The following is a 14,523-nucleotide window of genomic DNA, read 5'->3' on the forward strand; positions in this document are numbered from 1 at the left end:
ATGTATAGCTTTCTATTACACGTGATGAATTTATTGTAATTTTAAGACTACGCTTGTCACTTGTGAAGGTATTGATCCGGTATTTAATGGCACTTCGCAGGTAGAATAAAAACACAGAGAATCCAAGTCTTGCTTAGAAAATGTTTGGATTTGGTATGTTCACAAAAAGAAACAGTCTTTGGTAATAGACAATAAATATAGTAACAAACAATGGAAAAGCTGTAAAGGATACTGAGGCTACATAAGTTATTCACTGGCCTTCAAAATAAAACTTTGGATAAATGTGCAGTGATTTTGATAAGTGCTTTTCAAGTAGAAACCTCAGCTTAATGCGGGCTTGCCTCATCACTTTCCCTCCATTTGTTTTGTTTTGTTCTTTCCCCCTCTTCAATCCAGTTGCCAGGTTTCTAACCCTATTTAAGGGCTGGATGTAAATGCAGGAGACAGGAAATGTTAATGTCATCAGATGCAGCATCTTCGATTTGAGTACGGTTTTGTACTCACAGTAGCCGTGAGCTTGGCCCAGAGAATACAGATTTACTTGGAAGAGAAAACTTGAGTGTAAAGCACATTCCAGATGAGGGAATTCAGAAGAAAAATAACCTTTTCTCTTACAACAGCTACGGTGGTTTGCTATATACAGCAACGTACACTTAGAATTGTATATGCTGCCCTAAGGAGTATAGCACAAGATGCTTAAGGTTTGAGCCAACTCATTTAATCACCAGCGTCATCTGAAAGTAGTCCTCCTCCTTCCCTCTTCCATGGAACAAATAATGAGTCCCGTTCCTGCATTTCCATGAAAGATTTGTGGCCAACAGCTGAGTGCATAGACAAATGATACCCCAACCCAAAGACTGTTGCTCTCTGATACATGTCCTCCTTGAATGACTGGGACGTGATTTGGCGCTAGAAAGTTAGAAAGTTTTGAATTTATATGTGCAGCAGGTGATACTGGATTTACTGCATAGAGTCGATCTTGAAGAAAGTAGGCATTTTAGAGGCCAATATTCATAGAATCCGAAGAGGCAGGGAAGTAAATACTGAGCCACTTGATGGTAGTGGCAATTTTTGGAGAGAAATGGGTCAGGTGGAAACCAGTTATAATGGAAGGTCATTTTGGTAGTAGATGTATCATGTGATATTGTAGTCTTAACTCAATAAAGTGATAGAGCTCATGGGATGCTTTTTTCTCTTTTTTTTCTTTTTCTCCAAAGGTTTTGACACCAGAGAAAGGGTAGATGACAAAAGAAAGGAGGATTAAAAAGAAAGGGGTTGAAATGAGTGCTGGAGTTGCCGGCATGTGGTTTGAGGGTGTCACTCTTGGTCTGGGTATTATTTGTGCAAAATATACATTAGATTGGAAAATAGATTTTTTTTTTTTTTTCGCAAGTTGCCCGTTGGTGAGGCAATGATTTCCTGAATGAGGCTGACCTCGCAGGGCTTGTGTTATGTTAAATAGTCTTTAAATCCTATTTGGATTAACTGTCTCTGGACACCCAACTGAAGTACAACAATGGCTACACAGGTACTTCTCGGAAGACTGAACAGTGGTGCTTAGCCAGTAATTTCATGGATAAATAAATTGTTCTGAATATTTTTCAGCTGCTGTGGTTGTCAATGGAGAGGAACCTGGCAGGAGAAAGGAGGAACTTACCAAATATATCCCAGGAGCATTTAGAAAGTTGCTTTCTCTAAATTGGTTTACAAATCAAAATAAACATTGCAGAGTCTCTGAAAGAAAAGTCATTTTTATTTTGCATAACAGAAGCTGAAGTCTGCTGTTTCTTTTGCCTAAGGAGAAAAAGAAAGAGATTTATTTTTAAACTTGTAGCATAAGGTAATAGTAAGCAGAACCAGCAAGCTGTTTGTCCTTTGCACACGCGTGTCCTGCGTTGAGGAAGAGGAATGTGTACTTCCACTTTCCTCAGAATCCCAGGGGTTGGACACAACACTGATATGCTGCTATCCAGCGAGAAAGCCTTAATGACTGTTTCGGCTTGCTGTTTCTTTGTTCAGTGGAGCGTAATTGTAAAATACTGCCACAGCAGTTCTTCCCTGAGAACCTCCTCTTCTGTTGTCTTGTGGAGGCACAATTTGATGTGAAACTCATCTAAATTCCATCTCAGTCACAGTATGGCCTTCCAGCTAGACAGAGGAATTAGTGCATATGTCCTTTCAAGAAAGAAAGAAAGAAAAAAAAATATGATTGATCTCTTTCTACCATTATGCAACATTAATTAGTAAAGAGTTGGAAATAAACACAGAAATAAAAAGTACAATCTACACTCCCTTGAGAATTATGTGGTGCTGGCAGGAAAGTAGTATGGTATTTCATATGCTTTTTTATGTTTGCTTTATGTAGATTAGAGTAAATAATTCTCATTATTACTCCACACAAATTCTTTCTCTCCATATCCCCGAGCTACAGCATGTATCCCAATGATCATTTATCATCACCTTTAGTGTTATAAGACATTTGTAACACCTTCAGTGTTATAAGACATCCAAAACCAAACACCAATAATAGCAACAATGACAAAAAGGACGATTACAAGGATATTGCTGAACACAATAATTGCTTTGAAAAGTCTGTGTACAAACACTGATCTAGGTTTGGACCACTGAGCTCATCTTTCACAGTCAGTTACCCCAGTTAAAGTGAGGCTAAACTGTTGTTTTTCTGATGGATTTGCATTGTACTTGCATTTTTCACTGATGCAAGGACCTGCTGTTTCATGATACAAATGTGTGTAAAACGAAGAGGCTGTTGGCCACACAGTTGCAGACTGTGAACAGAGAAGAGGGTGACAAACTCTCCAGGACTGTGGTTTTCAGTGAAATCGGCTGTTTATAATTAAGGGAGTTAGCAGATGTCTGTGTCGTTAATATTCCAACACGTTACAAGGCCTAGAAAACGTAAGAGTTTGCAGAATAAGAAGAACATGTTACTTCAATAGGATTTTGATATATTTTGCCAATTAAAAATACGTACCACTATTTAAAATGGCCACGGAAAGCCTGTCTAGGTGAGGGTAGATATATAAGCTTAAGATACACTAATCGCTAGCATGCTGCCTGAATAATTATATTCTACTAGCCTATATAAAACAGCCCTCCTGGATCCTGTTTGTAAGTATATACAATTGCAGGGAAGTCCAGATAGTAGATCAATGATTAGAGGACCTTTGACTGTGCCGTGCTATGAAGGTTATGGCTAGTTGCTTATCTGAATGCCTTTTGCACTGAGAGTTGTTGACATTTGAAGCCTTTCAAGCTTTCTTTAAGTGTAATTGTGGTAGGCGAGCGAGTGGCTGAAGGCAAGCTTGGACTGGTGCTAATTGTGGGGCTATGCGCATTCATCGTGGGTACCTTCACTGCTTGTGACCTCTTGGGAGCTGCTGCCTGATGGTCCTGGCATGTTGTGAGGTGAAAATCTGGTAGGAGAAATTCTGCTGCTGAGTCATGAGTGGGTTGTGTGTGCACATGAGGGATGGGGAAGAGGCAGGCTGAAGGGACAGCACGTGGGAGAGAAATGCTATGAATAACAGCCTCAGGAAAAATGAAAATGAACACTGAAAAAAAAGATCACAGAGGAGAGATGAAAACAAGGTCTGTAAATTAAGCAGAGGAGATGCACTGAGGGTGACCGTTGCATTATGCTGCTTCCCACTGGAGGGTATCACGTAGTACTATTGCTCTTTGGGGGAAAAAACAGCACCTGTCTTTTTCTGTGGTTTAAAATGTTGTGTGGGAAGTACTCTAGTGCTTCAGACTACCAAATGATTTGACACCATTGGTGAAAGAGTCTAGGTATTTTTAACTTCAGATTTTTGCCTGTGAGCCTATTCAGCCTGAACTTTTAAATCTTGCTTCTGTAAGATTTGGTAGGAAAAATTCAGTCACCTGGATGGTTGGTTTTGGTTTTCCATTTTGTTCATTTTATTTTTTTATTTTTAAGAAAGATCTGGAGACTTAGCTATGTTAGTCAGTGTTCTGTTGGAAAGCAGGTTCTAGACCATGCACCAGCATGGTTAAAGAAAATAGATATTTTATGGTGTATCACATGTGTGAAAAATTTTCACTTAATTGTAGACCTAGAGCAGCTACCTTACAGAGATGCAGTGGATTCTGTCTCTTTTCACCCTTAGAGACTTGAACCTGAGAGCTTTTTGATACATTAAAACTCATTCTGTTTCCAGTGAAAGTTGTCATGTCAAAAAATAAAAATTAAAAAGCTCGGCTGTAGCAATGGAGAGGGTTCCCCAACCGGGTTGGATAATTCTTTGTGGTAAGATTTAGAAATGTCTCCTCTCAGCATCTTTTTTCCCAGTAGGAATGTTGGTATTTTTTCCCATGTGTGTTTTAGATATATCATCTGTGGACAACAGCAATGTGTTTATCATCAACAATGAAAACAATGACATGGAGAGGGCTTCTTTTTTTTTTTTATTTAAACATATGCATTGATATTCTAATGAAAATAAGAACCCCACAGCTGCTCTGCCTGCAGGGCTTTTTTAAATATCAGAATAGATCAAAAGATGTTTTAATTTCCTTGTGAGAGGAAAAATTCATCATTTTAAATCAGAGCAAAAATGAGTCAAATCAGTACCAGGAGATTTTTAATAATAATGCATTTCTCATGGCTATAGTCAGTACAGGTCTCAGCAGTGGATGCTATATACAGTTGAAAATTTTATTCTGTATTGTATATAACAAAGCGATGCTGGAACCAATATCAGGAATTTGAGGCTTAAAAAAAAGAAAGAGAAAATCTTACATTGAGACCTATCTCTATTAGAGATTGACCTGAACCAAGAAGGTTTGGATCTAGGTCCAAACTTCTCCAAATCTGGACTAGTTTGTATCCAAGGCTAATTTCTTTTTCAGCCATGAGTAGCTTTTAGGACACATAGGAAAATTAAACCCCATTCAAGCACAGTCATTCACTATGGAATGAAGTAAAACCAGTATCTGACACTAATTTTCATTTAGTGTTAAGGAATTAACCAGAGTACCAAATTCTAACATTGCAAACTCTGCCATTTTTGGAATATGAGAGGTAAGTCTATATGTTATAGCTGGAGTTCATCTGTATTGTGAAGTGACATTATAAAATAAAATTTTCCTGTCTTTGGAATTCAAAAACATATTGGACAGTTTTCTGTTTGCTGTATTCATATTGTGTGCTGTGACTAGATGGTTAATGCACTTAGTCCAGTTGTTAGCAACACATCCTAAATGACTTCTGTAGACCATTGCAATCTGAATGCCTTTTTTGGTCGATGAGTAAAGAAGAGCCTCTCTTTCCCCTTTCATGGAATGAAATGGCTTCCGTCCTGAAGAATGTTTCTGTAGAATGCAATAATTTATTTTAACTGTGTTGACAGACTTTCAAAGCCATTATAGGATCTTGTTGCAAGCTAGCAAAGTCATACTGTATATCAAGTGATGCAAATTAGCGCTGAGATCACTAAACGACACTTATTTGAATAGAACTTTTTAAAGTTCTGGCCTGTGAAATTTGTAATTAGCAGTAGATCACCTCTTAACAAGTCAGTGTATGAGTAAGGAATATATCCAAGTGCTTCCTAAACTAGAGAAGTATTGGCTGTATACAACAGTGAGCAGCAAGCACAAGCTATGAGTAATAGAGAAAAGGATTAAGAAGAAGCTAAAGTTTTGTGTTACCTCAGCAGAAATAATTGAGTCATGCAGTTTTTCGGTGTAGCCATGAAGCAAGGGAAAAAACAAACTACAATATTTTATTGTCCCTTGTTTAGATGGTAGACCGCCAAGATGAAAAATAGAAATAAATGTATATGGATATATTTCTTTGTTCCCCCTTTTCCTTTTTTTTTTTTTTTTTTTTTGTCTAGATAAAGACAGAGAGACAGATACTTCTCAATTATTTAGCGGTTTATTAATAATGTGTATTAACGTGTTGCTGCAGCTATATTGGCCCTTTCTTGTACATAAATTGCACTGTTCAGATATCCAAGCATGCTGCTGCAGTGTTTTTGATTAAAGTGTTTAATTTTCTTTTTCTTTTTTTTTTTTTTTTTCCTCCAGGTTGACTTTGAACAACTCCAGGAAAACTTGTGTCAGATGGAAAGACGGTGCAAAGCATCATGGGATCACCTTAAGGCTATAGCGAAGCATGAAATGAGGCCAACTCTAAAGCAAAAGATGTCCGAGTTCCTTAAGGACTGTGCAGAAAGAATTATAATCCTGAAGATTGTTCATAGAAGAATAATTAACAGGTACAGCATTAGATTGGTGATAGCCATAATGATACCTTGATAAATGACTTGTTAAAATTATAAATTATGACATCATAAATACTACTTAAGTGTGTAATCCATATTCCAGCAAGCACATTCACCAGGATATAGGTGGTGAGTACTTTGTCATAGATAGTATTTGAGATCCTCACTTCAGAAAGTTTCAGTATTTCTGATGGATTCACCAGATTCTTGTTGTGTTTATCATATGCATTGTACAAATAAGAAAAATAATCTTTTTTTCTTTTATGTACTGCAACTACTACTGTAGACTTCTCCAAAAAATGTATCCATGTAATTACATCTATCTGAGATTGGAAAAAACTTTTTATCATCAAGTATATACATGTAGTTAAAAGGGGTTGACATGCATTTAAACATTGTGTGTTATTGTAAATCATGCAATATGGAAGCAACAGTAGAACTTGCAAATAGTGCAAAATCACTGAATGCCACAGAAGTAGTAAAACTGTGAATTGAGAGTATCCCAAACTAAAGCACTTGGGAATTAATATAATTTTATGGTCATTTTTGTGAAGCAGAAATTCTTTTCTTTCTCTGTTTGCTGGCCTGTAAATCTGCATTCTTCTTGTCTAGACTTTCCCCAACATCCTAACAGCCTCTTTGAAGTTGCTTAATACAAATAAATAGAATTTAAACTTAATAGATATTTTCTTCTATAACTGAAATTGCTCGTTCACATGCCAAATTAGTAATATAAAGTAGATGGAGTTCCATAAACATCTTATCTCCTGCATCAGCTTGAGAAAATGAGCTGGGATGAAGTTATTATAGACTAGACTTTCATGTTTTTAATTATAAAGCATGCCAATGTTATGCAAAGCATTCACGAAAATTTTGTAGCACAAAAGAAATGATGGGAATTAATAAAATAATAAATGGATTCACTGAAATGTCTTTTTTCCTAGAAACTAAAAAGAAAGATTTTTTCATGAACTCATTGTTTTCCAGGTTTCACTCATTTTTGTTATTTATGGGCCATCCTCCTTATGCAATACGTGAAGTCAACATCAATAAGTTCTGCAAAATTATTAGTGAATTTGCTCTGGAATACCGCACCACCAGGGAACGAGTTTTGCAGCAAAAACAGAAACGAGCTAACCACAGAGAAAGAAACAAGACCAGAGGGAAAATGATCACAGATGTAAGTGGCAAAATATATCTACCACAGTGTGGCTTTGTAAAACTTTATTTCAGTGATGTCACATATGAGGTGTTATTTTTCTTTACTTTTATTCTGAAGGAGTTCTTCTGCTATAAGTAGTGAACTCTGTTCTCTTAGAAGTCAAAAGCTGCAAGTCATTGATTATGGATATTTTTGCTGCATACCAGTTTAGAGAATGTGAACAAGCTGAGATTAAGCATCTAAAAAGAACATCTCTCGTTGCACAGGCAGTGCACAAAAGCTCTAGAATACAGCAGGGTTTGTGTGTACCTAATCAGTCAAGAATATAAAAAACTAAAACTAGAAAATTAGGCTCCTAATTGAGGGTATGATTCAAATGATGAACCATACATTTAAATGATTACAATTGGATGTAAAATGGAATTCTAATCTCTGTTCTTGAATATTCTAACATATATTCTTTAATCTTACTATTTTATATTTTTATATACACAGGTGCATACCAACACACACATACACGGACCAATTTTCTTCTTAACTTTAAAGCACAAAGTAGGCAACTTTATGGGAACAGACCACCCTGGGGTTCTGAAAAAACTGATGAATTTATGTGCACATTAGATGTTTTCTTGCAAACCTTGCTGACTGTATTCTTGCTATAGTGGTAAAATAAAATAAGATTAGTTTTCTCTGCATAGTAAATTTCAAAATACCCTTGTTTTTTTTTTTTAATCTTTTTTTAAGCTGATGTAGTTTGACTCAATCCAAATAAAGTTTTAAGATGTGCCAGTACTTAATAAAAGTTTCCAGCTGTCTCAAAATCCAAATCTGGCGTCTCGATTAGATGTGAGTGGTTCATCGCATATGAAGCTACCCGTGCCTTTGGCATGAAAAGTCCTAAGATGATTACAGTTTTATGGCCAAAAGCTCAGGCAACTTAGGTCAAAATATATATATATTTTATATATATATCTCAGACCCAAATTGAAATTGTATTTTAAGTCATTGACTCACAATCATTTGTAGATCTTTCCTGGCAGTATCCTCTTTAAATGTGGAAATCTGCTTCATCTAGAGGGAATGTTAAACCTGTATTATTATCTCAAAAGATTTTCCTTTTGGTCTAGCCTCATGTTAAGGAAGGGGCTCTGATTTTATGCGAAGGGTATAATATAGTCATAAAAATTTTCAAAACTACCACTGAGGAACTGAGACTTTTTTCTTCAACTGCTGTGCAGTTTTTCTGTAGTATTGCAGAGGAGTTAAAAGATAGCATTAACCAAAGAGAATGGTAAATGAAAAACTTCCTCAAATAGCTTCAATACTTTTTGCTAGTTTAGATAATACTTAATATTAGCTAAGATATGCAGGAGTTCCTGTTTTCCTAGTACATGACATAATGTTTCTGTATTACCTCTCCAGGAAAACTGACCATGGCAGGACTGAGATAGCATCTCCAAGTCCTGTGCCTTCACAAAATTTGAAGGAAGAAGGAAGTCTGATCACCAGACACTGGGCTCAGGAAATAGAGAGCAGTGACCCTTTAAAAAAAGAAATAGGATCAGGGTGGATGGCTAGTCAGTTAAGAGCGAAGCTGGAGATGATGGCCGTTTTCTGAAAATGTAAGAGAGGGTAAGAGGAGGCAGTTAGGCCTTTCCCGGAAAGGTGTATTATAGGAAGGAGATGTCTGTTCAACTCAAAATGGTGTTGAGACTTGACCAGAACTAAATGCCATCTGACAGCTAGTATTCCACCTAAAATTATCTTCCAGATCCCCAGAAAGGGAACGCTTGCCCATCACTAATTCATACTTACATAAATTATATATCCTATTACCTAAAAAAGACCTATTGGAGTAAAAAAGCATTCTTTGACATTCCCCTGATAGAGATTTTCTTTAAGGGGACCATATGGCTACTTTGGGACTTCTTAAAACTATTCAGCTGTAGCCCAGTAATGTGGTCTCATTTTCCATTCACTGGATTGTGGTACATGGTAAAACAGAATTAAAGTTGCATCAGATTATTTGTCACAGCTTCCTTTGAGAACTTCAAAGTCAGATCTACCTCAAAACAAGATTCCAAGTAAGCAGGATGGAAGCTATTTATGTGTGGAGGATGGTGAAAAAGGGGAGTTTTATTGTAGTATGATGTTGGCTGTGGTTTGTATCTGTTTCTGATTTTCTTAGTGTTTTATATTTGTATTAATTGGAAAGGGAAGATATATCTGTAAGGCATTGACAAGGTGTTGAACTAGTTAGAAAATACTAATTTAAGAAATTTCAGGTCTTGATATTGGAAAGAAACTCTTTGTAGAAAGTAATTCTAATAAGAAATAATCACGTGGAATTTTAATGTCTGCTTTTAGCGACCTAAAAGGATTGTGCAGAGATTCCACCAAGAGTCACTAGAACGTGTGTTACTTGATATTTATCTCGTTCTCTCCTTTAGAGAGTCTCCTTGGGATCCCGGTTTTATCACCTTACAGTGCACTGTTTTCAGGCAGAAGAAGGGGGATTGCAACAAAATGGGAAATGAATAAGCCAGAAAACCTAACCAGTCCAGTTCTTAAATAGAAGGCACCTATCTCTTAATCCTGAGTACCCCCTGCAGACTTGGGAGGCAGAAAGGTGCTGGCTCCTTGCAGGTAGAACTTTCCTCACCTTCAGCAGTTGCTCATGTGGAATAGGGCACTATGAAGAATATTTCCAGTTTAATTTATTCTTTTAACATTGAGATCTTTATATGTTCTTTAATAGCAGAAATGGACTGGGCACTGTCAGTTTAAATCTCAGAAAATGTTGTCTGCATAAGACGGGGGGAGCAGGGTCAGATGGTGGGAAGAGTGAGTTGCCACAGTTTCAGGGGAAACTTTTATCTGGCTTTAGCCAGTGATAGCAGTCACTCATTTTAGGCACACTAAAAATAACAAGCAAGCAAAATAGAGAAGAAAAGCAATTGTAGAGATAGAGACTGAGGGGTTTTTAAATGATTTTTAATAATAGTAGGTAATATAAACATCTGTCTCCTAGATTTATGAAGCTCTGCTTTTTACAATACTTAAGAGTTTCAGTTCCAAGATTGCTATGTAATAGAAATAATATTTTTAAATGGCAAAATTCACTACATACCAATGCTAGCCTAAAGGAAAAAAGGAAGGGTGAGGGAGGAGAAAACATCCTGGAGGATCTCCAGGAATTGTCCTGTGACATCCAATATTGACAGAAGAATTGAGCAGTGTTTTTTTCTTACAAGTAACAGCTTGTGCCTGCAGGAGGTGTTCAGTGTAGGAATGTTCTTCCAGTGCTGTTTGGTAACATTACATCTGTTAATATTTTCCTAGCTTATTAACATTTCTCAGTGTATTTATCATGATGAAATGAAGAAGCAAAGAAAAGGCAGAATATATACACTTGGATGAGAGCAGATTGCCTTCCTGAAAGAACAAAATTTGATTCATGCATTGTGCTACTTTGGCTCCTGTCCTCAGTACTTGTTGGGGGCAGATGATTCTTCAGACATGGAAGTGTGAAGGGGATCGTGAACCGCTCCTCCTGTGCGCTGGAGTAGCTTTGGGTGTAGAAGGGCAAATGTCCTCGACACTAGAGATGAGAAAAGCCAAGCACAGAGTAGTACATTGCCTTTAACAAAAGCCCACAGCTAATTACTTTTACCTAGATTAAATGTGGAATAAGGCTAGCAGCTGTGACTTTTCCTGTTAAAATCTAATTTGATTACAATGTGATAATATAATGCACTTTTGTCTGGAGCACCCTCTTCGTAATGTGCATACTCTGCTCTTTCCCCTTTCCCTGAGTGCCTTTTGCATATAGTTTAGCTTGATTTGTTCTCCTCCTGCCTTTTATTCATTAGATATTTACCTATGGATTAGAATACAAATATGTTCTTGCTTCCCGTTCTTCTCCTTTCTGTTTCTTATTTGTCCCCAAAAGTGAACAGTGGCCTTTTTTCAGAAGAATTGCTTTGCAGTGTGATTCCCCCCTCTCCACTCCCAGGGGATGGAAAAAGCAAATGGATCTTTTCATAATGCAAAGGGAACATACCTGCCCAAGTTCCTCTGCAAAATATCTGCCTGTGTTTCTGTCAGTGCCACTGTGTCTGAAGAAAAATAAGCATCTCACTCTTAGAATAAAACATACCCTTAAAAAGTAATGTTAATGTGCTGCTCAGCATTCTCCCAGCTAATCTTCTTATGGAGATTGTGCTGAAACTCAGATGAGGGCCAAAGTAAATGAGGCTTTCATTTTTGATGATGAATGTTTCTGAAACAGAATGAATCAATACCAGAAAAAAAATCATAATTGCGAAGGAGATAAGGTTGAAAATATCTATTAGTAACACAAGCGAGGGGGGTAGATTTAGTGGAAAGCTTCTTTTAAAAACAAAACAAAACCCACAAATAAAAAAAGATGCACCAGAATTTTTGGGTTATGTTTACATTAAAAAAAAAAAAAAAAGAAACTTATGGAAACAAGGAGCCCAGATACTTGAGAAACTGTTTCACTTTGAGAGCCTTTCACATGGAGTATCTTACAGCCCGATGAAGAATTTCCCAGGTATTTGTGAACACAACTCTAAATATTTTGTAATTTCCTTTAAGACTCTGGAATTTGAGAACACTCCACATGCTGTAAGATTTTGATATGCTCATTACATTTAATGTATTGTGCCTCTCAAGGTAGTTTTACGTGCCTGGTGTCACAGAGGGTGAAAGCCCTGAATGACACAGGATAATTGCATCTCTAATTTCCAGGGTCTGGTATCAGGGAACTACTGAAGAACTTCAAGCATGTAATCAGAGACTCCTCAGCACTTGATTTTTGTGCTCTGTTAAACTGGAGCTTAAAGTTGAAAAACTCCAGCTTAAAAAAGAATGAAAACAAGCAGTCTAAGGGTAAAGAAAAGGAATTGCCAAGAAGCTGACCTCTGCAGTGGGAGGAAGAGCAACCAGGACCTCCCTGTTCTGAACGCAGTTGGAAAAAGGAAAGTCCTTTCTAGTGCTCTCAGTTTCCAGAGGGCGAAATATGGGCAGGCAATAGCATGACTCAAGGGAGAGATATGGGATGCGTCAGGGACAGTTTCAGTTCATAATTTCTCTCAAAAAAATAAAAAAAAAATAAAATGTTATCCTACTTACTGTAACAGTCTGTACTGCGTGCAATGGGATTACTGTTCATTGACTAAAAGGGATTAGCAAATTGATTGTCTAAGACATGAATTCTGTATACACTCTGTATTTATACGTCCTCTTATAACTGTGTAAACAATACCACGGTTACCTCTTACTCTGTCGTGGTTTGACCATTCTGTCCTTCCTAAATCTTGCTGTTTGTCCTTCTCCGCCCTGTCCTATGTCTCTTTTGGCAGACTGATGAAGAGGAGGATGCCGAGGTATGGTTCTTTGAAAGAGCATGTCATTCCCATATCCCCTGTGTGCTGTGACATCTAATTTCTAACCTAGTTAATATGGACTGCTCAACTCCATCTGCTCAACTGGACTAAGAATCATGACATTTTTGTCATAGCTTTTTGGCTGTATTGTAAGAGTGCATTTTTACAGTCAGCTTTAACCATTTGCTTAAATGCTCTCTCGAATAAGGATATCCTGGTTCGATCCTTAATTATTTTAAGTTTCCTCTTTTCCTCAGTGTCTCTTTACTAAACTGCAAAGTATCTCTACTACCCAGCACATCAATGATCTAAATGTTATGGGTATCATCAGTTATTCTGCGTTAAGGATTTCCATGATAATTTCACAGTCAATGTGAAGCTGTGTAAGTCCAAATATTACTATTTTATAAGGTGTTCAAAAGCATCAGGCTATAGGGATGCAAAGCAAATTGTAATGAGTCTACCCTTGCTGTGCGATTTGTGAAAAAGACTCATCAGTCTCCAAAGAGGTGAGCCACGGAGTAGTTCATGTATTTATCCTAAAGTGCTCCTGAAGACTGAAAATGAATAAATGAGTGAATAAATAACATAGAAACTATAATGCACCATCTACATTCATGATAAAGCAATCTATTGGTTTGGCAGCATCTCTTGTGCATTACATTTTTTATTCAGCACTAGCACTTTGCTCAACTGTCTGACCATAAAAAATGTGGCTTAATACTCAGTCTTTCATAATGGCAGCCATTTGCTCAAGAGGCTAAGATTTGGGCATTAATTTACACAAACATTTGAAAATCAAAGTAGTGGAATAAAACTTTGGGCTATAGAGCTTCTCCCCCAGTGATGATTTATGCTATATAGCATGGGCTGCAGAAAGAAAATTACAAAAAATTATTTTCTTACGCCGATATTTAACTAACCTGTATGTATTCTAAGTAATAGTTATGGGGAGGCATCATCCTTTTTTAATTTCTGAGATGGGTATTGGTTAGTTTTACAACCTATTGTATGCAAAATCTGCATGCACTTTAATAGAAGTTTGTCTCTAATGTTTTTGTCTTTCAATTTCACAAGTGATACTGTAGCACTTGCACACTTTCCACATCAAAATGTTTCAAGCTAACATTATAAAAAAGCCCAAACTTCTCACTATCAAAAATAAATCTTATACTAGTATATTTAGCTCAGTGCCTTGTAGGGATTATTGTTTTGCTATTCAGTTAACTTTCTATTATTCTGAAAAGTCGTTATGTTAAAATAGCATCATCCCATCATTGATTTCCAGATTAAATACTTTCAGTTTGCAGTCTAACTCAATCTAAGCTCTGAAAGTACGGCTGATTCTTTTCTTCCAGTTTACCATCATCTGAAAGAAAGGCTTTGAAGGTTTGCATGCTTTAACTGACTGGCTTGATAACATCAAGTTAATAAATAATATTGTTTATCATGCAAGAGAAGAATAGAATGCAACACACCTTCCTTTGTCTGTGTTGAATCTCTAGGAATAACAAAGGTTAAAAAGAAAAGTATTTCAGTTTCTGATGCTGGATTGATATGACTGAAAATATCAAAGGAATAGAACTACTGATGTCTGTTTGCTGTTGAGAGCCTGTCTTTTTTCAGGGTAGAATTGTATTTTAAATTTGTTTTAGTCTCTGTAGATAAGAAGAATGGA

General features: G+C 36.8%; 1 protein-coding gene across 9 annotated transcripts in view; it reads left to right on the top strand.

Moving 5' to 3' along the window:
* Positions 1–14,523, top strand: part of FHOD3 (formin homology 2 domain containing 3) — a 409,852-nt gene that overhangs the window by 371,006 nt on the left and 24,323 nt on the right. For all 9 annotated transcript variants that reach the window (XM_064506705.1, XM_064506703.1, XM_064506709.1 and 6 more), the window contains 2 exons: positions 6,076–6,266; positions 7,260–7,452. In XM_064506705.1, coding sequence (XP_064362775.1) covers positions 6,076–6,266; positions 7,260–7,452 — 384 coding nt within the window. The remainder of the gene's footprint in view (positions 1–6,075; positions 6,267–7,259; positions 7,453–14,523) is intronic.

This window comes from Dromaius novaehollandiae, chromosome 2, assembly GCF_036370855.1.
Source record: "Dromaius novaehollandiae isolate bDroNov1 chromosome 2, bDroNov1.hap1, whole genome shotgun sequence".
Classification (NCBI taxonomy): Eukaryota; Metazoa; Chordata; class Aves; order Casuariiformes; family Dromaiidae; genus Dromaius; species Dromaius novaehollandiae.